Source organism: Borostomias antarcticus, assembly GCF_949987555.1.
Source record: "Borostomias antarcticus genome assembly, chromosome: 17".
NCBI classification, from domain to species: Eukaryota; Metazoa; Chordata; class Actinopteri; order Stomiiformes; family Stomiidae; genus Borostomias; species Borostomias antarcticus.
This window is the reverse complement of record NC_140250.1, coordinates 9170355-9194153: the sequence shown is the minus strand read 5'-3', so window position 1 is coordinate 9194153 and position 23799 is coordinate 9170355. Positions and strand designations below refer to the sequence as shown.

The 23799-nt window shown below is 46.3% G+C and overlaps 1 protein-coding gene across 1 annotated transcript in view; it reads right to left on the bottom strand.

The window, feature by feature from the left end:
- LOC311320476 (adhesion G protein-coupled receptor L3-like) overlaps positions 1–23799 on the bottom strand; it is a gene marked incomplete at its 3' end in the record, with an annotated part of 153920 nt that overhangs the window by 56336 nt on the left and 73785 nt on the right. Inside the window, exons 6-8 of the mRNA XM_084452234.1 lie at positions 22585–22688; positions 14541–14726; positions 10873–10911 (exon numbers count right to left, since the gene is read on the bottom strand). Of these exons, the coding sequence (XP_084308360.1) occupies positions 10873–10911; positions 14541–14726; positions 22585–22688 (329 nt within the window). The remainder of the gene's footprint in view (positions 1–10872; positions 10912–14540; positions 14727–22584; positions 22689–23799) is intronic.

Below are 23799 nucleotides of genomic sequence, written 5' to 3'. Positions count from 1 at the left end.
GAAAGTAAACTGCAGACACTTTCAGGTGGATGAAAATAAAGTGTCTGCACATTAAATTGATTGACTTCATAGAAAACTATATCTCCCCTATAGACTATAGATTTAACATGTAATTGGCTGTATAATTCCCATCTCAAATGTACATCTTGTAAACTACTGTGTACTGGCGAACACAAGTCAAGCGGAAAAAAGTTATAAAATAGTTTGAAAAGAAAGAAAGTGAAAGGACTGAGGGCTGCTCAGTTGGTTACCTGGGGAACCTCAAAACATTAATGAGACAATCTGTGAACTCTGGAGCTCGTCATGTCATAACCTGAACACCACCAGTGCTGCCAGGCTGCGACCTGCTCTGTTGCACAATTGGACAGAGTGAAGGAGAGGATCAATAGCCTGGCTCCCGCCCCTGACTCTGAATGGCAATACAATCTGAGAGTGACTAGTGGAGCAGAGCAGACACTTCCAGTTTACAATTGCAGCATCCCAAGTGTATTATTTACTAGATTTAGTAGATAAGTTGTGTTTATACAGCCTCTTTGTCGCATGACCATGGAAAAAACAACCCTGTCACCACTACAAAAACAGTCAATGTTGCACTACACATTTCCTGGAGGTGGACAAAACTGAAGCCAACACTTCTGAAGTGACAGTATCAGTGAACATGATGAAGTTCTTTTCTGATGACCGCCCGTGATCTCACCAGACCGACGACGGTCTCTGACCGTGACCAGACATGGTCCATATAAAGCAGCCAGGGTCACATTGAGACAGTCAAGTGAAGGAGAGAGACAGACGAAGACAAAAACCCTCTTTATGACCATGCAGTCATTCGAATAAACCTCATCTTTTAACAAATTGTCCGCCAGTAAAATGTTCTAATCTAATTACAGTCTTAGACAAGATGGCGCAAGTTCAATTCTCGTCAGTCTGAAGTCATCCAAAACTGTGTCACATCTGCCAGTTACCAGAATATATTGGGACAGGGGGAGGGGAGGCTATTTGCAACAAGGCGTCAGAACCCAATATCCATCCTGAATCCCTTGGTTTTACGACCCAACTCGTAATAGAAGATTCTCAATCTTTTATATCGGACCTGAAGTGATCATAATATGGGGGTGCCATTCTTACCATTATGAGAAATCCCTCAGGGCCACTCACAATCTGCTGAATTGCTGATTCAGTAGGGCTTTTTATTTGCTGTTGGTCATTTTCAATTGGCAGTGGTGTGACCCCAGCATGAAGCAACAGGGATGTAATCACTGTAATTGGCCGACTGCAGTGTCAGGCACCATAAATAGGATGTAGCCATGCAAACACCAAAGGGAGTGGATGCTGGGTGACATTTTGATCATGTTTGTCGAAAATTTAAAAGGAGCAGCTTTTCATGTGTTTAATAACAGCAAGCTACTTTAAGACGCAGTGGGGGGGGACTGAGAGCTGTGGTGAGTGGCTTTGTTAAGCCCAAATACAGAATCACTCTAAAAAAGAGCCAGACAGGGAATTCTGAAACACATCAAAGTTCTCAGAAACCAAATAAACTAATAAGCAAGCCCTCTATGATGAGCTGTGGCAGATGGGGAGCAATTTCATCCGCAGGCTCATCCCACCCAGGTGCAATATGGAGCGGTTCAGACCTTTGTGAAGGCGGCCATCAAACTGTATAACAGTGCCTGAGTGTTCCTGAGGGTTGTGGACGTGTGGAGGTGAGTGTGTGTGTGTGTGCACGTGCGTGCGTATGTATGTATGTATGTATGTATGTATGTATGTATGTATGTATGTGCGTATGTATGTATGTATGTATGTATGTATGTATGTATGTATGTATGAATGTATGTATATATGTATGTATGTATGTGTGTATGTATGTATGTATGTATGTATGTATGTATGTATGTATGTATGTATGTATTTATGTATCTATCTATCTATCTATCTATCTATCTATCTATCTTGTGATTCAATCAATATTTCCTCTTCGATCTTTCAACTGAGGCGCTTGGACTGTGTTAGTTGTTGGTGACGTGAGTGCACGACTAGACAGCGTCTGAAACTTAACTCGTCATCACTGTAAATGAGGGCAACCTCAGTGTCCTTCGAGTTTAAATAAAGGTTATTGAATTGAATTGAAACGCCGTCCTGAGGAGCGTGATCTTCCCTGACGATCCGGCGCACGCCTGCCGACTGTCACCCTCGACCACATAAACAAGATGGACTCCTCCGATCAAGACGGCGTACCCACACTCCTCCTCATCTCCATTAGAGAGCAAACACCTGCTCGCTCCTCTGCACCCTCCAATTAGCGCCGGGGCTAACGAGCGCCCGCCGCTGCATACCTGATCACCGACGGCACTGACGCGGGCGCCGCCGCCGTGCCCCGTCCTCCACACACCGCCATAATCTCTCCTCCTCCTCCCTCTGTTCTCCTTCTCTCTCTCCTGCCTCCTCCCTCCCCTCTCTCTGAGGAATCTGGCGTTGCTTCTTAGCGCAACGCCCCCCTCTCCCTCGCCGCCGCCGATGATTGCCCGCCGAGCACTCTCCCCGCTCCGCCAGACGGAGAGGGCTGGAGGAGGAAGGCAGGTGTTGCGTTCGTTTGTTTTGCATTCCGGCAAACTAATCCCACTTATGGCTCCGGCCCGCTGAGGGCCCCGTCGGAGAACACAGCGGCCCCATTCCCCTAATCAATGGAAAGTCCCCCCAGAGCCCGGCGCGCAATCAATGCCCGTGTTTACGGAAAGGCGGCAGATGTTGCCCCATTATTCCGGTTCGTCAAGCATACATCCCGCCCCTTCGCTTGAAGCTGTCAGGCTTGACGGGGGGGGGGGGGGGGGGGGGGGGGCTTTTGGGGGGGGGGCGCTGGTCGGGGGCAAGTTGAGCGGTTCAGCTGCGATGCGCGCAGTGTCTATTTGCTGTGTGCTTACACGCACCTACGGTTCACATGTGAACGCTCCCACATACTGAACTGTAGAAGCTGTTGAGCACATACGGTGCTGTAAACACACTCTCCCTCTATCTCTCTAACACACGCACGCACGCGCACACACACACACACACACACACACACACACACACACACACAAAGAGAAGACATACAGACAGGTTAAAAATTAAAGGAAAAAACAGCCATCGCCTTTCCCTTCTCTGGAAGGGATGGCACACCATTCCTCTAAAAGATATTCCCTCATTTGGTGTTTGATGATGGTGGTGGAGAGCGCTGTCTAACAGGACCATCCAATATCTCTAGGTTAATTCAACTGGGTTGTGATGTGGTGACCGTGAAGGCCATAGCATATGATTCACATCATTTTCATACTCATCAAACCATTCAGTGACCCCTTGTGCCCCGTGGATGGGGTCATCCTGGAACAGACCACTCCCGTCAGGATGGGGGTGTTTCATTGTAGGATAAAGGCGATCACTCACAATAATGCTGTATTGATTTGCACTGACTCTTCCCTTTAAGTTGACTCAAACCAAGGGCGTATTTAGGTGGGCTAGCATGTAGAAGCTAGCCCAACTTTTGATATTCCCACTATTTCTTTCTTTCTTTCTTTCTTTCTTTCTTTCTTTCTTTCTTTCTTTCTTTCTTTCTTTCTTTCTTTCTTTCTTTCTTATTATTATTCTCCTTATTATAACTTCATTCAAACTTTGTTTGTTTGTTTGTTGTTTGAACATGTTCATGATGTTAAGCGTATGCATTCTGCATTTTTATATGTTTTATAGTTTTTTAGTAATTTAACTTTTAATAGTAATTTTTGTGCCATTGAAACTGCTGGTGGAATGTTCAGTATCATTATGTTTTTAGAGTGGTGGTAGCTGTTGCTTTGAAAATATTCAAACATTTTGTAAACTGCTGGCACTCCTACAGTTTTGACATATTATATATCAAAATGTTCACACAACTGTGCTGATTTGTACAATGTAAGCATCTCAGCTGTGTGACTTATAGTTTTCACTGTATGACGATTTGTTCGGCAACTGCGCTCCCCATCGAAACGTATGGCGCTGCACTCTACCTTTTGAGCTGCTAATTTTAAATGTTTACTCTTTTTCTAACTTGTCGCTATGCCTACAGTTTTAACAGCTTATACACATTATATATATAAATGTTCACACAACTGTGCTGATTCGTACAATGTAAGAATCTAAGCTGTGTGACTCATAGTTTTCGCTGTGTGACGATTTGTACGGCAACTGCGCTCCCCATTGAAACGTATGGCGAGTGAGTCAGCGAATTCTGTGTGTTCTGTGCTTTGGTGTGGTTGCTATGGTGACAGTTAACAGGAGAGAGCTTGAAGGTATCTAAAAGGTACACACACCTTTTAATGTTCTTTATTTCTTTCATTCTTTCTTTCTTTCTTTCTTTCTTTCTTTCTTTCTTTCTTTCTTTCTTTCTTTCTTTCTTTCTTTCTTTCTTTAAAGTCCCAGTTAACCAAAATCAGAGATTTGCTTGAAAACACATTCTATGTGTTAGTGATGCATTGCTGATAACATGTAAAAATGGGATGAACCATGTGTAGTACTGAATTGTGAAGTTAGACCAGTTTTGTGTTTTTGACCAGTTTTGATTTCTGGATTTTCTGGGCGGGCTTAAAACGGTACCGGATGACGTAGAGCGGTGTTCTTAGCATATCCCCGCCCTAACACTATATAAAGCTAGAACGGATTTGAATCTTCGGTTCTGCTCAATCTTGAGTCTAGAATTAGCTAGTTTTAACCAACAGTCTAGAATTAGCTAGTTTTTCTTAGTTAGCAATGCCTATGCATAAAACTAAACGAAAATGCATCCTTCCTGGATGCCAGCAGGAATGGGATGATAAGGTCTCCTTCTTTCACTCCTGAGTAAAGCTGAAATGAGAAGCAAATGGGTTAGCATTTTTGAAGAGCCATGGTGTTACAGAGGAGTCTGTCACCGCTAGCGCCCGCCTCTGCAGCAAACATTTCACTCCCGAAACATTCTGCAATTATAATATGAGGCTTTTGGGTTTCACAGACTCACGACTGGTCCTGGTGAATTCGGCGGAGCCAACCATCTCCCTCCCCGGCCTCCATTCTCCTCCTGTCGCATCAACCTTTGGTGCCGACAACGCTGCCTTGTGTGCTTATAGCTAATTAACGTTATAACGTTAGCTAGGTAACGTAAGCAATAGGAAAATACACTGCTACGTTAATCTACAAAATGTGTCTTGACATTTATGTGGTAATGTCAGCTATGATTAATTATATGTAATCTTAGGAGGAATTATAGCTAACATTATCTATGTAGATTGTTGCAAATGGGAGTGTGTATATAACCTTAGTCTAGCTAACATAGCTAGCAGCACCGACCAGGCGACCACCCACCAAATAACGTTACGGATGATATATTATGACTATAAGCGTTAACTATACAGAAACTGCCTGCCATATTTGTGGCACCTGATATGCGTATGGGTTCACCGGTAATGGTAACAATATATTTCTCCAGCGGGAGACCGGGAGGCGGGAGCGAGGGGGATGGTTAGGTAGACCAGGTAAACCAGCTGCAGCTGGAGAAAGACGCACCCTCTCCTAGTGAAGCGGTGCTCGGCGGCTACTGGCTGAACGTTCTGTTGGATATGTTGCGGGAAAGTTGAAGCCGAGTGCTCGTTATTCTCACACATAACATTGCCAACGAGAGTGGATGAGTCTGTCCCGATTATCAACTCCGGTAGTGTACGCTTCTTCGCGCTATCAGCGCTGTTCAAGCCAGTGACTAAAAGGTACATTTTAAACAACTTTTTCCATTGATCCCAAGGGACGACAGGATCGCCTGTTAGGGATAGGAATGGGTCCGGAGGTGGCAGGGAGAAAATAGGGACAGACTCATACATTCCTCGTTGCCTGTTTTTGTATTTTGCATCTAAGGGCAGTAACACTGGCGCGTTGGTATAGAGTAGCTACAGTTTTACCTGTGTTATTTGTCAGGAGGTAGGTTAGGAGGAAGCATCTGTGCGTTTGACTCATTAGACAAGTGTAATTTCAACTCCTCTCTGTTTTCACAAAGCTGTGCCTTCCTACCACAAAAGAGACGGCATGCCAGTGTGACAATATGCAGACCAGAGAACGGTACTATTTGACAGGTTCTTCCCTCCACACCCCCTCCTCACGCAATTGGGTGTGGCTTCGGTGCCTTCAGCAGACACGCCCCCACAGTCTCAGACCAGAGAATGCTGCTGATTTTTAACCGATTTTGAAGCCTTATTTTATATACTTAGCGACATTTTTAATCACTCAGATTTGGCTGGGTGGTTAATGACATGTTTTCCTGTGGTGTGTGAAGCTCATAACAAAAATTTGAACTGGGTTAACCTGGACTTTAAGCTAAATGGACATATTATATCTCAAAATGTTCAGCTGGTTTCCAGGATTCCTATGATTTAAACATCTAAGCTGTGACATTCATACTTTTTGAGCTGGAGCTGTCTGAAGCTGGTCATGCTTTCCCATGCAAACAATTGATGGAATGTTCAGAGTGTCAGTTGGGATTTGAATTAAATTGTATGCAGGTGCATGGGCAGCCTCTCTTGAAGGTACAGAAACCCTTGGACTACACAACTCAGCCCGTGAGTGGGCTAGAGACAGGTCTTCACTGGTGAAGGCAGGTGGGTGGCCCAGGTAGGGGAACACTGTCCCCTACCGGCTCTGACCTGAGGGGGCGGAGTCTCGTCACCACGCCACTGTCCACGCCACGGGCCCCACAACTCAGCCCCTGAGTTAGCTAGAGAGACACGGTCTTCGCCAGTGGGTGCATGGAGATGGCCCGGAGGTCAATTCACTGCCCCCGACTCGCTCTGATCTGAGGGGGCGGAGTCTCTCCACCATGCCACTATCCACGATACGGGCCCCACAACTCAGCCCCTGAGTGGGCTAGAGACACACGGTCTTCACCGGTAGGGGCAGGTGGGTGGGCTGGAACTGGAGAGGGGTACACTGTCTCTGACTGGCTCTGACGTGAGGGGGCGGAGTCTCGCTACCATGCCACAATCCACGCCACAGAACCCACAACCCAGCCCCTGAGTGGGCTAGAGACACACAGTCTTCACCAGTGGGGCAAGGTGGATGGCCCATAGAGGTGTACACCGTCTCTGACTTGCTGTGAACTGAGGGGGCGGAGTCTTGCCACCACGCCACGAATACCAGAACTCAGCCCCTGAGAAGGCTAGAGACACACAGTCTTCACTGGTGAGGGCAGATGGTTGGCCCGGAGAGGGGTTCACTGTCCCTGACATGCTATGACATAACTCAGCCTTTGAGTGGGTTAGAGACACAAGGTCTTCACCGATGGGGACAGGTGGGTGGCCTGGAGAGGGTTACACTGTCCCTGAGGCTCTGACCTGAGGGGGTGGAGTGTTGCCACCACGCCACTTTCCACGCCACAGAACCCACAACTCAGCCTCTGAGTGGGCTAGAGACACACGGTCTTCACCAGTGAGGGTAGGTAGGTGGCGCAGAGAGGGGTACACTGTCCCTGACTGGCTCTGACCTGAGGGGGCGGATTCTCGCCACCACGCCACTGTCCACGCCAAGGGCCCCACAACTCAGCCCCTGAGTGGGCTAAAGATACACGGTCTTCGCCGGTGGGTGCATGGAGATTGTCCAGTCCGTAGTAGTGCTAGCAGTAGCTGTTGCATACAGCTGCTGCAGCTAGCCCACCTCAGATTTTTTCCAGGAAATGTACTTTCTAGTTTTGATTTGAGCTTTGGCAGGTACATTAAATGCAAGCACGCATAGTGCGTGAGCAGATTTTTTTTTTCACTATATAAAATAAAAAAGTATACATTTGAACAACAGTAAGATCTGATTATCCTGATGGCTGGTTCTTTAACCTCCTGAACTGATGATCATGCATTTGGCCCACATGTGCACTTGCTGCATCCAAATTGATAACTGATAGGGTTCAAAAAAACTAATTTACCTAAACATTATTATGTCTGGTTTGGTTGGTCTGGTTTCAATACTGAATCAATACAAGACGCCAGGATTCTCCCGTATTTATGTGCACAGAACTGTTGACGGAGGCTTTGTCGCGCAACTAAATTCAACCAGATACTACAGCCAGCATCTCACATGTTAGTTAGAAACAGCAAACCAATCCTATAAGCGATATTGGGCTAGTGAGGCGGGACTAGTAGAGAAGATCTGTTAAGCGTTTTGTGTACCAAATTATTGCTGGGGACAATTCAGTAGTCTCTGAACATTGATGGGGACATGTCCACAGCGTCCCCCCTAAATTCCACACCCATGACCCAAACCACGTCAGGAAAACGCAGAGCCACCGGACCCCCTCACCGTACATTGTCTCGCCCGCTTGTCGAGAATATGGTGAAGGATGACTCATCTGGCCATATCCTTTTTTTCCACCTCTGTAGGCCAGTGCCGATGGTTTTGGTGCATTCAACTGTGTTTTTACGGGTTTAGGCACTGCATCCATACCATAATATCCTTCTCTTTATGGTTGTCGACGGACTGCTCTTGCTGACACAGTCTGATCACATCCTCAATTGACATTTTCAGTCACCTAAGGAAGAGTTGGGCTGCATTCCGAATTGTATACTTCCATACTATATAGCATGCCAAAAATTGATGTAGTATGTCCCAATATATTATGCCACATATGGCAAAAATACCAGGATGTCCTACATCTGGTCATATTTTGCAGTATGCAAGCCAGCAGACTATTCTGGCTATTCTGACCCACAATCCTGTGCGAAGCGGAAATTACGTCACATGTGCGAGTCGCACCGGGGACTGCGTGCAAAGAACGTACTTTCTAGGGGAAGCTGTAGTACGTACTGGTAGTGAAAAGAAGAAGTATGCGATTCGGAACCCAGCCGATAACTTCTGTTTTTCCTTACATATCGGATGCACAAGCCTCCCCGGTCAGTACGTGTTTTTCCGACACCTATTTACTGATCTCTTTCCCACAGACCTAAATGCAGATGCCACTTTAAGTCACTTTAAGTGACATTGCAGATGTCATTTTAAGTCATTAAGTCACTGTTCCTACTGAAACATTAGCCAGTTAGGGAAGTCTTTGTGACTGGAGCTCCTGCCATCCCCAATAATGAAACCTTCTTCAAAGTCACTTAGATATTTTCCTTCCTTGTCATATTGATCCAAAAATCAAGGTCAGCTGGGCTTGCTCAGCATGTTTATACATGCCACAGAGCATGATGGGATGTTCATTGCTTCACTGTATCATGCAGTACACCTGTATGGAAGCATCTGCACTTGTTATGTTTCTCCTCATTTATTCAGGGTCTCCCTTTAATCGGTCACCTGTCTGTATGTCATCCACAGTAACATGTGCAATCGCATCTTGTATTTCAGTGGCTTAAGGGAATTTAATCTATCAAAGTACATGTTCCTCGACACGAGTTTTAAGGTGGATTCATGTAGGGTAACATCTGGTAAGGTAACGAAGCCATCTGCAGGGAGGAGAGGCATGTCTCCTCATCTGCCCCCTCCCAAGTAAAACTCATTTTGATGACAGCTACTGATGATCCTGTGGATATCAAGACAGTGCTAGAGCCAACACAACAGCCATGGAAGGATCTGTACAAACTGGGAAACATTTATAATTAACCAGGAAGTGCCAGAACAAGTCTGGGCTTTCAGTGGAGCCGCAGAGAGCTTTCTACTGTATAATGAGGCCACTTTAGGCTCCATACTCTCATTTCTCTAAATCAAGTCAGCTACACTTTGAGATAGATATCTGAGGTGTTTTTTTTATCATTTATTTACTGGGCTTATAAACTGGGTTTCTGTGAACAGTATCTTAATACATGTAATTGTATATTTCAATGACAAAAGTTATGTTAATCTACAGTCATCTTAAAGTTATGAAACAATAAATGCAGTTTTATCGAGATAATACTTTTACTGTAACACAATGTCATCATCGTTTACTGTAACACAATGTCATCATATTTTACTGTAACACAATGTCATCATCTTTTACTATAACGCAATGTCATCATCTTTTCAATCTCTCCAGGATATCTTCAAAAACAAAGATGCCATAATTCGTATCCATATTCTTGTATTTCATGTATTTCAGATTTTACCCCATTTTCACTCAATCACTACTGACATGTTGTCCAACTGTCCCTTGCTACTGTAAAGGGTCTGTCCCACAACCACTTCATCACCGTCCTGTTTATTTTCATCACCTTCTGCTCAGTGTATTTATTACAATTACAGTGTAATTATGTAACCGGGTGAATGGTGAGTCCTCATAAACCCTGGTGGAGTGAGTGTAGTCCTCCGAGGGAGTGGTAGCAAGTAGCTGGTGAAACTCACTCCCCTAGTATAAAGGATGTGTTAATGAAGAATGTGCAGGTTCGTGTCCCACCCTGAACAATCCCTCAACATGGGTCAAACGAACAACAAACCACAGCTACTACCGTTACATATAGAGCCAAAGTCCTCAAATCAAACACCATCAGGTCACAAGCACAGACATAGGAAGGAAGCATTAGCACTCGAAGCATGCTGCAGAGCTGAGGTCACATGACTTAAAGGGAGGTGGGGTGAGGTGGGGTGGGGGTGGAGTGCTATTGGCATTATTAGGGGATTGGGATGTCTGGATGGAATGACCAATACCAGTGAAATCTAGCCCTTTGACACCTCAGTTACTCCTGAAGGATGTTTAATTCCAGATTTATGTTTTGGTTCTCAAAAGGTGAAAGTTCACATGGCAGGTCCGTATGGACATCAGAATTAATTCGTATCAAAAACAGAGGGAGCACTACAAAGAATAACACACAATCAGGGACCACAGTCACTGGGGAAAGAGATGGGCTCGATGAAATGAGGGGGGATGGGAGGACGTGGGGTCAAAGGGCGTCAAAATACCTGGACGTAAAACCGGCAAGAGCGCTCTCTTTTCTGCAGCTGCAAAGCCCGGGAAAAATGTAACAGTTAGCGAAAAGGTCAACACCACAAACAGTTTCAGTAGCTTGAAAGGGGGGCAAAAACATCACCTTTTACTCTTGCTAATTAAGTGCTTTGGATTTTACATAAACTCTACAAAAGCGGCCCGTGCATGAATTATACCCTTGCTTCAAAAACATCACAGAGAGCTAGTCTTAATTAGCGCCAGAGTGAGCCACACTCCCCTGGTGGGGATTGGGGCAGCAAGACTGTTGTTCCTCTTTAAAGTGGAGTTTCAAGGTTACCAGCTCGTCCCTCTGGGTGGAGAGAAAATGAAAAGCGAGTGAGAACTATTTAACCTGGAAACCCCTGTCAGCATGGAAGGAGAGCTAAAGCTAAAAAGAGTATGGCATTAGCATACCCAGCACTGACATTAGCAGGTCGATCTGGAGAACCAGAACAGCTGCACATTCATAGCCCATTTTAATTCATATGCAGTCTTCATTTGTGAAAGAGGTTGGCAGGGCTAATGCGCCGGTGCTAAAGGTAAACAGAGGCCTATTGTGTGGCGAGGCGGTCGGCTTTGACGCAGCGCTGATGTGCTCCTGATGAGCCAAGACAGGCGCTGTCTTCCAATGAAGGAGGCACATCACGACCCCGCTCTCCTGAAAGTGGTCCCGTCAGTGCCTTTTGCGAGCTCCCCTTTGATCATGAAAGTGTCACGGACCCTCAGTGTCTGCTAACTCAATCCGCTTTTTGCTTGGCCGGCGGCGAGGAGTGCGCCTCGCTATCAAAGGAATCTGTGATTTGCTTTAGCTCCTATTGAAATGACTGAAACTGAAGGTAAACACCAACGAGCCAGAAAGAGGGAGAAAGTATTTATTATGCAAAGGGCTGAGGCCAAACAGGGTAACCTTGAGTAAGGCTGGGAATATACTGGGGGATAATAGGTTCCTCCATGCGGCAGGCAGTCAGCGTAGCGCTGAGAGATAATGCTAAAATGCTAAATGCCAATGTTCTTGTTGACGGCCTTTTGTATGAGCTGTATATTCTGCCTTGAAGTTGTTTTCTCTTCCCTGGATGAAGGCTTGGTGAAGGGCATGTGTCCACATAGTGTTTTGTTTTTTCGGAGAGCCATGTAGCGTATTTTTTCAACTGTTTCCAATGAAGAGAGAGAGCGTATGACGCTCTGCAATGGTTAATTGATTGACTAATGGTAGCTTTGTCAAACCAGGCTACTCAAAGCAGTAACAATGATGTGTAGCTGAGATTTATTGATTAAACTCTTTCCTCAGTATAAATATCGCCCAGCCGTGCCATCAAGTTGGACGCGAGTTTGAGCCCAGTGAGGTACTGACAAGTGATGGAGTTAAACTTGTGACAGCACCATTGCTGTGATAAATGGTAAATGGACTGCACTTAAATAGCGCTTTTATCCAAAGTGCTTTACAATGGCCACACAGACATTCACACACCAATTGCGGCAACTGCCATGCAAGGTGCCAGCCTGCTCATTGGGAGCAATTTGGGGTTCAGTGTCTTGCCCAAGGACACTTCGAAATGTGGACAGGAGGAGCCGGGACTCAAACCGCCGACCCTGCGGTCAATGGATGACCCGCTCTATCTCTTGAGCCATAGCCTGTGCTTAACTTTATAAATGATTTTAGATCAGTGAGATTATGGTACCAATAATTAGAGACGAGAAATGTCAAACATATACAGTATATGTAGTGGTGGTGTTCTAACTGGTTTACTCTCATATATTTTTGTCCGTCTGTTACGGCTCCGCCTCCGCCTGGGCGCTCTCCAGCTCCCACCACCGTTCCCGCAGCGCGCACGCCACGGCCTTCCACTTCAGCGCGCGCTCTGCGCGCCCTCCGACGTAATCACCCCCGCACACCTGAACACGGTTCGGCTAACGAGCTCCGAGGGCGCGGCTCACCTGCTGCCACTACTCATCCAATCACCTCCCCTATAAGAACCCGGTCTTCCCAACGTTCGTCGCCAGTTCTTCCCTAAGATTCCTTGTGGCAAGTTGTGGTTTGCTAAGTTCCCGTGCTAGTAGTTATTATAGTTGTTTTTTTCCGTGTTACTCATTCTACTCTCCACTCCTCCAGATTCCGGTTTGTTTGCTGCTCTTTCCCTGGACTGACACACGGCTTCCCCGACCCATTCTCCCCGGACCTCGACCACGGCTTGGATTATGTTTTCTGGACATTGTTTGTTGATCGAATGACCCCTGCCTGAACTTGACTACCCTTTGCCTTGCCCTCTGTACCGCCGCTATTGTATTAAACCGCCCTCTGGGCTTGGAACTGTCCATCTGTGTCCATGGTCCTGCGTTTGGGTCAGCTAGCCAACCAGCCCCCTTACACCGTCATTGTTTTCAAAACTGATGTCACTTGACATCAGCGTGTCACGTTCACAGAGCGTTCACAAAACGCTTTTTTGATGCTGTGATGAATTGCTCCCCGGCATCTGAGAAAAACGCTGTGTGGACACAGGCCCTAATGCCATTTAGCTTTTCTACAGATCTTCAACGTATTAGAGTTATTAGTTTTACAACCTGTTGACAACCTGTTGGGTCTCATCAATGTACCTCCCAGGCACTGCGGTGAACGTACTTAATCGAGAAAAGGCTGATTCATCTGAAGCAAATGTAAACTAAAATCATACGGGTTCAGAAGTGCGACATGTGTGTCAGACCACCATTCATGCCCTTGGCCGTCACCAAGGCGCAGTGCCAGGAAACTGGCACTAAAACCTCAATGGGGACATCTGTGTGCGGCAATAAAATAGTTGTGAGAAAAAAGAAAAAAAAATGATTTGGGGAACAGGTGTTCGTGTTCCACTACAAGTGAAGCCGTTCAGACAAATTACCGTCTGACATTTAGAATGTCACCGATGTTTGCTTTCCTGTCGATGCCTCTCAGACGGTGTTATTTTAGATCAGCTTGCCCGAGTGCCGCGAGGTGTGCCTGACTGTACATTTCCGCGTGATTTAATTAGTTTAGAACTATAATAAAAGACAACAACGCTAAACTCCCGGAGCCGGAGATTCAGCCCTGTTTTATGCACTGACCTTCCATGCCCCACTTTAAAATATGTTCCCCTTTCTGTGTTCCAGAGCCGCTATGCCTTTTAATTTTCACACTACCAGGTGAGCCTCTGAAACATCTCTTTTTTTTGGGGGGGGGGGGGGGGAGTGGGGTGTTACTGGGCTGAGATGCTGGAGATCTTTTGGGAAGACAGTGGTGGGCTGAAGTGCAGGTCATTAAAACAATACCTGCTGTTCGGGTTTGACCGGTTTGAAGTGGTTTGGCAGCTAGCCTCAGCCAATGAAACACGGGGAGGATGAGAGCTAGACAGGCTGTCTACAGGTAGAGAAGGGCGTACGCGTGTAACAGCGGCTCTGCCTTTGGCATTAAATCGATGCACCGAAATAACATCCATTCTTCAACCGGTGTTCTTTCTCACTACTGATCTGAGCGATGCAGATGGGCGGGGCAGTAGGTTGGGACCTTGCCGGCTCTGTTGCTCGCACCTGTCAAATTCAGTCATATCAGTACCCGAGTAAAGGGAGAAGGAGGAAGCCAGTTATGAGATTCAGGACCGAAGCATTGCTTATCCAGGTGTCCGGCGACACCCACCTTGTTTAGGCTGCGGGCCGCGCTGTCTTTGCCTCCGGGGGTGAGGTTTCTGAGCTGCACGTCGAGCAGGTCCACCAGCTGACCCATGGCTCGGACCGTGTAGGTGATGTCCCCCGCCTGGAGGTGACTCTTGGTTTGCTCCGCCAGCTCCCTGGCGATAACGGCTGCAGTCTCTCCCGCCCGCAGCTGGATCAAACCAAACAGAGACTGGGATTAGAGGGCATTTTCACACGCACACACACACATGCACACACGCACACACACACATGCACACGCGCACACACACACATGCACACGCACACACACACACACGCACACACATACAGAGTATACATTCAGATCTGCAATCTACATCTGGTTATCATGCTCAGTAGCAAAAACTGGACATTAACCAAGCCAAATCTAGTCTGGAATTGGCAATGAAGACCAGCGGAGAAAAAAAGAGATCGCAAAACAAGAAGGCATCTATATTCCCTGCACCCAACATACAAATCTGTACCATGGCCTCATTATTTTCAGTTAAAATTGCATCACTACACTTGTCAAACATTGTAAAATGGACGTTGTTTAGCGTGTAAATATGTCACTTTTATCACCTGGAATTATAGGTGAGGCACTGTTCACCTGAATGTGCACAAGAGCCAATACCGTAACAGGAATTGGGAAGTCAACAATGGAGAGAACTCCCCATGGATATGTGACAGTAATAACTGGTTTCTTAGAGAGAAACGTAAAATGAAGCCCGTGTTGAAATCCATTTTCTTTGTCATTTGTATGCTTATGTGTGTCTTGGGCTTCGGTGTGGTCTGTGGCAAAAAAAACATCAATGATTATTACAGTCGATTTCACTTCAGTTGCCTTGAGGCATGAAATGTGTTGTGTGTCCAATCTCTTTTATTTTCTGATTTCTCCATCTCCTCCCACGCTTATCTTTCACTCGCTCAACCATCAACTGCTCTCCTCTGTACTCTCTACCTCTCCCTTGCTATCCCTCACTCTCAAGGTGGTTTCAGTGTATTTTTATATACCATAAATAAAGGCTAAAAAGATTAAACATGTTATGCTCTGATGAAGGCCAGAGCCTCTCCTTCTTCTCCACTTAGCCTTAAACTGTACCTCCACATAATTTTGTTCCTGCCGGGAGAAAAAATAAAGACTCATATAATACAATATAAAAAAGGAAATATATTTAATTAAGAATCTCCTCCAGCTACAGAAGATTCTGTTTGTTTGCTAATGAGAGTCGCAATTTGCCCGCAAACGTACGCTTTGTAGTTTGCAAGTCTGTTGTCTCTTAGCTTCTAAATTGCAAACAATATCAGTGCCAAGCAGCAGGCTAATGAAGCGGGATAGCACCTTTCATATCAGTTGCTGTTTTTTTCTTTAAGAGGCTTTTCATTTTGATTTCTGGCGGCTTTTAATGTACGAGAGTACACTCAAAAAGTTCTGCCGTCACTACCGCCAGGCCATTTAATTGAACGGGTCTTATCTAAGGAACATGGAAGGTGTTCCGTGCAGATGGATGCCCACGTGATGGCTGGGACCGTGCCCAGCGGATTGCACTCTCTGATCTCTGAGCAACTGGAATGTGGTCAAATACTGCTGGATCCGAACATCTGACATCATCTAACAGGGACTCTACCAGGGCTGAATGTGTGTTTGAGGAATTCTATGACTCTGCGGATGAAGAAAAGCTAAAGGAAGTTTGTAGCCCTCTTTTTTTGTGTGTGTTTGAAGCCTGTTTGAAGCCTTTAATGTATCTCCTCGTTGTGTCAACAAGGGCCACTTTGAACGCCCTCTCCTTCCTGACACAACATTCAGAGGGTATCTAGGGGTGTATGTCCAGATGAGTGGAGGCGTTAGCCGGCGACCTCCCACACTTGATTAATCGGTGCATTAGGGAGAAGATGGCGGTTGTCCACTGACGAGAGGCCTTGATTTACTCGGCCATCACTTGCAATCATTGCCTTCGTGTTTATTAGCAGAACCAATTACACCGGCTCCATTGGGCTTTCGAAACCTGATCCCCGTGTGTGTGTGTGTCTATAGAAGCTTACACTATCTCTCTTTCTCTCCCTCCCTCCATCTCTCTCTTTCTCTCCCTCCCTCTCGGTCTCTCTGTTCCCCTCTTAATGAGTTGAGCTATGGACAGAGTGACAAAAACTGAGATCTGTCAAACCTTTTTTTTTTCTCTCCGTGGTCTCTATTTCTCACTCTCGGCCCTTCTCTCTCTCTCTCCCCCTCCCCCCCCTCTCTCTCTCTCCCCCCCTCCCTCTCTCTCCCCCCCCCTCCCTCCCCCTCTCTGTGTCTCTGTTAATGAGAGGAGCCGGGGATAGTGGCGCGAAAGGAAGCGCCAGACGATATTCTGGGATGCCTGACAGGTTGATCTTCATTTAAATTCCCCGTCGCCACGGCGACAAAGGGGGCTGGCAGGCTCATCCCTCATAGGTAATTTGCCTAATAGAGATTAATAGCACTTTCGTTACGAATGTACCCACAATCTGTCTGTCATTTCCACGGTGGCAGTAATAGAACAGAGAAATAGGTGAAGTTTATAATCTGGTTGGTTTGTTAATGTGGCATCTGTCATACTGTGAGTATGAAACTCAAAAGAGTTGGTCCAGAGCTTCACAGTAGGGGTGGGAATCTCTGGGCACCTCACGATTCGATTCTAAATCGATTCAGAGGGCAACGATTCGATTACAAAACGATTCTCGATTATGAAACGATTCTCGATTATAAAACGATTATCGATGCATCGCATGCGATTCTAAAACGATTATTGATGATCTTTCACTTCCACACTTGCTACTTAAAAAAAAAGTGTATTTGTAATTATCCATAATCAAAATAAACATATTAATTTTCCGTTTTTATTTTATTAACCTACTAGCCCAAACAGCATCCTTGTAGCAAATTAGTTACAGCAAAAAACATGCTGAATATAAGTCAAAAACAGCATTCATAGAAATGCTATACATTTCTGTACCAGCTCTCATGAGTTCTGTTTAACCAAAATGTAGGTCTACTTATCTTTTGTAACAACACTGACAAAACAGTTTGCTGTGTATACCAAAATCCAAAATAGCTTTCATATAAATGATCTCTGTACTGTACCAGCTCTCATACAAAAATAAGACAGAAATGGATGTCCACGCATCGCACGTTACAGCCACCCTCGGTGCTTTCTTCAGTGATTCTATTACCTCGGTTTTGGTTTCCTAGAGCTTGGGATCGCTGTGTCAGTAAAAAAACGTCGCCACCGAACGGAGTATCTTGGCTCCAGAGTGTGTAGCATGGGCGCAAATCTTTGGCTATGAAAGTTGCGACCGAGTTAGAGATTCGTTTTGCCCTTTCCGAGTTCAACGTAAGCTTGGCTATTAATGCCTGGTCGATCCTTCTCTGAGCCATTACAGCTTCAGCCGGCTGCCTTTCCTCTAGCTTGAGTCCCGGGTGGCAACGCAAAATATGCTGCCTCATGTTCGTTGTGTTTCCAAAATACTTAAAGGAGTAGTAAAGGGAAAATGCATGTTTAGCCCTGTTTTAAGGTTACTTATGATCATATACAATGGTTCAGATCAAAACGTTGACAAAACTAGCACTTTTGAGAAAGTCTGATAATTGCTCTACCACCGTTTTGGTCATACAATGGATGTGGGTGGGCACCGTGAAAAATCATTCAAAAACATGTTAAACTCTCGATTTCAAAGACAAGAAGCTCACCGAGGGGGTAATTGGTGTCCGTTGGTGTTCTGACATCAAATTCGCCGCAAAGTATAAATCCTGTAGGGTTTTATTGATCATTTTATGAAATCCATTGACTAGTATTGAAGCGATCGTTGTAGATGTGTAGATCAATCCGCAGAGGGGATTCAGGAAGCGGAACTACTTATGGTAGCTATTGTTTATTTTAGCTAGGCTAGCTAGTTTGCTCACTGCTCACGCTACTCTTTAGCTCACAGACAAGGAAGCCCTAGGCTACAGTACAGTTCAGCAAATGGAAGAGATGGAGGCTCGCCGAACCGCAGAGCCAGAGATGGTCGATGAAGCTGTCGCTATACCACGAACCACGGGTGTTTGGTGGTGTGCTTGCAAACATTGCCGACAGAAGCCCACCGAAGAGGAAAGTTTGTGCTGTACCGAGTGGGACCTGTTGCTAACCGCTGACTTGGCAAACCTTTCGGTCCACGAGTCTGACTCCTTGCCTGTTGAAAGTGAGTCCTGCTTTTACCACTAGTATTTATGTCCAAGCGAATAAATCTTATCAAAATCTCAATTTTTATAATTTCATGCTCTAAGACCACTTCTTACAATTCTATTTGGTCTTAGCAAAGGGATTATTATTATTATTATTATTATGCTTCAACACACACACGGGCCCACACACACACACACACACACACACACACAGCTGGCAATAAGAACTTACCTCAAGTTCTTACACTCGTTCGTCTTCTGTCGTTCCTCTATGTAAAGTCGGAACAGCATCACATTTGAGGAAGACCCTTTTGGGAGATTTCTTCAAGAATAGCCTAGGCTTATAACATTTGTCCTCAAAATGCAAAGTGCACACACGGTGATCTAAGACCCGAAGAATATCCACGGGTGTGTTTACGTCTAAGTAAATAGATTCTAGCCACAACTTCAATCTTGCGGGATCGTTGTAGGGAAGTCTATGACAAGTTACAGATGAACGGATTTTGCCACAATTGGCAATGACACAATAGTGTGTCATTGTTGAGATCCCAAACGCTTCGCACGAGCCTGTCTTGTTGTTGAGGCTAGCTTTTCAATAAGGAAGCTGAGCCGGAATCCACGGACTCCGCCTACCGCGAGATTAAGGCATTGCGCAAGATCGGAATCAGTTAAAGCGGAAGTTTACACACGTATGTCCATCCATCCATCCATCTTCATCTGCTTATCCGGGGTCGGGTCGCGGAGGCAGCAGCTCCAGCAGGGGGCCCCAGACATCCCTTTCCCTGGCAACATCAACCAGCTCTGCCTGGGGAATCTTTAGCCGCTCACAGGCCAGTGCGGAGATGTAATCCCGCCACCTAGTCCTGGGTCTACCCCGTGGCCTCCTCCCAGCTGGACACGCCTGGAACACCTCCCTAGGGAGCGCCCAGGAGGCATCCTCACTAGATGCCCGAACCACCTCAACTGGCTCCTTTCGACGCAAAGGAGCAGCGGCTCTACTCCGAGTCTCTCCCGGATGACTGAACTTCTCACCCGATCTCTCAGGGAGACCCCAGCCACCCTCCGGAGAAAACTCATTTCGGCCGCTTGTATCCGTGATCTCGTTCTTTCGGTCATGACCCATCCTTCATGACCATAGGTGAGGGTAGGGACGAAGAAAGACCGGTAGATCGAGAGCTTTGCCTTTTGGCTCAAATCTCTTTTCGTCACAACAGTGCGGTAAAGCGACTGCAGAACTGCACCAGCTGCTCCGATTCTCCGGCCAAACTCCTTCTCCATGGTTCCCTCACTTGTGAACAAGACCCCCAGATACTTGAACTCCTTCACTTGGGGTAAGGACTCATTTCCTACTCGGAGCGGATGTGCTGCGACTAAATAGTTCGATGCTAAATATTTTTAAAAAGCCTTTCCAGATGAACTAGAATCTTACGAATTATATGCCAGAACGCCAACTAACACCTAGGTGAGTTTCTTGTCTTTGAAATCGAGAGTTTAACATGTTTTTGAATGATTTTTGAAGATGCCCACCCACATCCATTGTATGACCAAAACGGTGGTAGAGCAATTATCAACTTTCTCGAAAATGCTAGCTTTGTCAACGTTTTGATCTGAATCATTGTATATGATGATAAGTTACCTTAAAACAGGGCTAAACATGCATTTTCCATTTACTACTCCTTTAAGTTGAGCTCGACACAGCTTGCACACCGTGTGGCTCTTCTCCAGCTCTCTTTTCCCCTCGATATCATAGAAGCCAAAATGCCTCCACACACATGCTTTTAGAGAACTGGGTGCCGGTCGGATGTCTCGGATGTCTCGCTTCAACCATGTTTTCATTTCTCCCAACCTGCACGCTTTACACAACAACATAACACACATGCTTATTTTACGTACTTTACGTCGCCTTGTGATTCGCCAACGTTTTGCTACTAAGCCACAATGAATGTACGCGAATAGCGCAGAACTTTTTTTATTTATAAATATAAATAAATAAATAAATAAATAAAAATCGATTATGGGTTTTTCGCATCGATGCTCAAATCGTTCAAGACAGAATCACGATGCATCGAAAAATCGATTATTTCCCCCACCTCTACTTCAAAGGGCGACATTGACTCCACATCGACTTCAGCAAAATTGCACTTGGCTGTAGTTTACATCCAAAAACATCACAATGGAGCTTTATCACACCCACCGTTCAAAAAGCAGAGCGTTGCAAAAACCAACAACAACAACGTGATACTTCTCTCTCTGTCTCTGTCCCTCTCCCTATCTCTCTTTCTCAGTCCCTCTCCCTCTCTCCCTGTCTCTGTCCCTCTCTCTCTGTCTCTGTCCCTCTCCCTCTCTCTCTGTCCCTCTCCCTCTCTCTCTGTCTCTGTCCCTATCTCTCTGTCTCTGTCCCTCTCCCTGTCTCTCTGTCCCTCTCTCTCTGTCTCTGTCCCTCTCCCTATCTCTCTGTCTCTGTCCATCTCTCTCTGTCTCTGTCCCTCTCCCTATCTCTCTGTCTCTGTCCCTCTCTCTCTGTCCCTCTCCCTATCTCTCTGTCTCTGTCCCTCTCCCTATCTCTCTGTCTCTGTCCCTCTCCCTATCTCTCTGTCTCTGTCCCTCTCCCTATCTCTCTGTCTCTTTCCTTCTCTCTCTGTCTCTGTCCCTCTCCCTATCTCTGTCTCTGTCCCTCTCCCTATCTCTCTGTCTCTGTCCCTCTCTCTCTGTCTCTGTCCCTCTCCCTATCTCTGTCTCTGTCCCTCTCCCTATCTCTCTGTCTCTGTCCCTCTCCCTATCTCTCTGTCTCTGTCCCTCTCAATCTGTCTCTGTCCCTCTCCCTATCTCTCTGTCTCTGTCCCTCTCTCTCTGTCCCTCTCCCTCTCTCTCTGTCTCTGTCCCTATCTCTCTGTCCCTCTCTCTCTGTCTCTGTCCCTCTCCCTATCTCTGTCCCTCTCCCTATCTCTCTGTCTCTGTCCCTCTCCCTCTCTCTCTGTCCCTCTCCCTATCTCTCTGTCCCTCTCCCTATCTCTCTGTCTCTGTCCCTCTCCCTATCTCTCTGTCTCTCTCCCTATCTCTCTGTCCCTTTCCCTCTCTCTCTGTCCCTCTTCCTATCCGTCTGTCTCTGTCCCTCTCTCTCTGTCCCTATCTCTCTCTCTCTGTCCCTCTCTCTCTGTCTCTGTCCCTCTCCCTATCTCTCTGTCTCTGTCCCTCTCCCTATCTCTCTGTCTCTGTCCCTCTCCCTATCTCTCTGTTTGATACTCCTCCTCCATCCACAAACTGCCGCTTGGTTAATGTGCTGAGGTCTGCACTGTGGAGTGGATCATAAGTGTTATTGCCTGGGTGCCTCGGGGTCCTACGAGTTTTGCCCCCCCCCTCCCGATTCATAAACAGCGTGCTGTTGCCCCACAACAACCATCATCTCTATATACACAATTTCATTCCAGATTTAAACACGGGGAATACGTGGCTTGTGTGTTAGCGCTTGTCTAGCCAACTGGACAGGCACCCTTGGGGCCTGAGCTGACTACTGAAGGCTGTGAAAAGCTTTGAAATGGGTCTAATAATTACAGCACTGTTATATCGGCTACTACCATTGTTGGCCAAGGCCTAGAGCAGGCTGTCTTCAATAGAAGTCCTTGAGGCTGAAGTGTACGTGTTCTCTTTTTTTTCATCCTCACCTCAGTGAGTGGAAACTCTGAGCTAAAAAGTCAAGCTCCAAGGGAAGAAAACAATGGGAAATAAACACTTGGATGAAGATGTTCCTTTGAACAACCAAAGCTCTATATTTTTTGGGGTGAAAAGCGTCACTCCGAGGCACCCCCCAGTTCTGAGGTGAGGGATGTGGCCGCTACGACCTCCTTACCTTCTGGCTGATGTGGTTCACCCAGGGGGAGGTGCAGTTGCTGAGGTCCGGGCCCTGCTGGTCCCAGTAGCCCTCCGGGCCCATGCAGGCGTACAGGGCCATGCCTGGGGGGAGACGGAGAGAGAGAGAGAGAGAGAGAGAGAGAGAGAGAGAGACCAGGGCTTAGGGGGGCCTTTGACAAAGACATGGATCATTCCTCGCGAGCAAACCTTGGAGGTCAACGCAGCAAACCTCTAGGGGCAGTGTAGTGTACAGCTCTGGTTTTAAAACAAAAACAGCCTTTCAGCGATGGTCTTTAAACAATGTTCATCTTTTATTCTCCATCTATAGCCATCTCCTCATCCTCAGTCCTATAACGATCTTCTCTGTGCATTTGAGACAAGTGTGGAGAGCACTCTATCATGCATACTGGTCTATAGTTAGCAATGCGCCCAACATATTAAACTGGCATAATCCTCAAAGCTGACAGCCACCACAGATATGAGTTGGATATAGATAATTAAACGCCCAGTAATTGACTGGTTTTATCCCCGAATGAATAGAAAGAGGTCATTTTTGTGGAGACGTTACAGGCCTACAGAGGGAGCTCAGACAGTGTGTGAGTGTGTGTTGTGTATGTGTGTGTGTGTGTGTGTGTGTGTGTGTGTGTGTGTGTGTGTGTGTGTGTGTGTGTGTGAGAGAGAGAGATAATTAAGCATGTGTGCGTGTGTGTGTGTGCCAGTTGAACTCCTGGCAAAAATACACCAAACTGGGTTCCAATTAAGTCTGATCTCAAAGAGTTCATTACAAAAGGTCAATGAATACTGCCTCAGGTAGAACACCTATACTGATGAGGAGGTGTGTGTGTGTGTGTGTGTGTGTGTGTGTGTGTGTGTGTGTGTGTGTGCGTGTCTGTGTGTGTGTGTGTGTGTGTGTGTGTGTGTGTGTGTGTGCGTGCGTGTCTCTCTCTCTCTCTTTTGGGCCTCACTGGGACTTAAAACAAGGCTGGTTAAAAATCAGGTTGCCTTGATGCAAGTGAGTCCACTAGCTCTTTATGAATCTTTTGGAAGGGGGTGGAGGAAGGGATGGAGGGTTGACCTCCCCTTATCCACAGCCACCTGGGTGACGCTCAGCTGCCTGTAGGCAACCACCACACACCGGCTCCGCTGAGGCAACCCCCACATCTGATCCCATGTCTGAACCCAATGAGTTTGTCAAACCGTGAACATCAGGGTG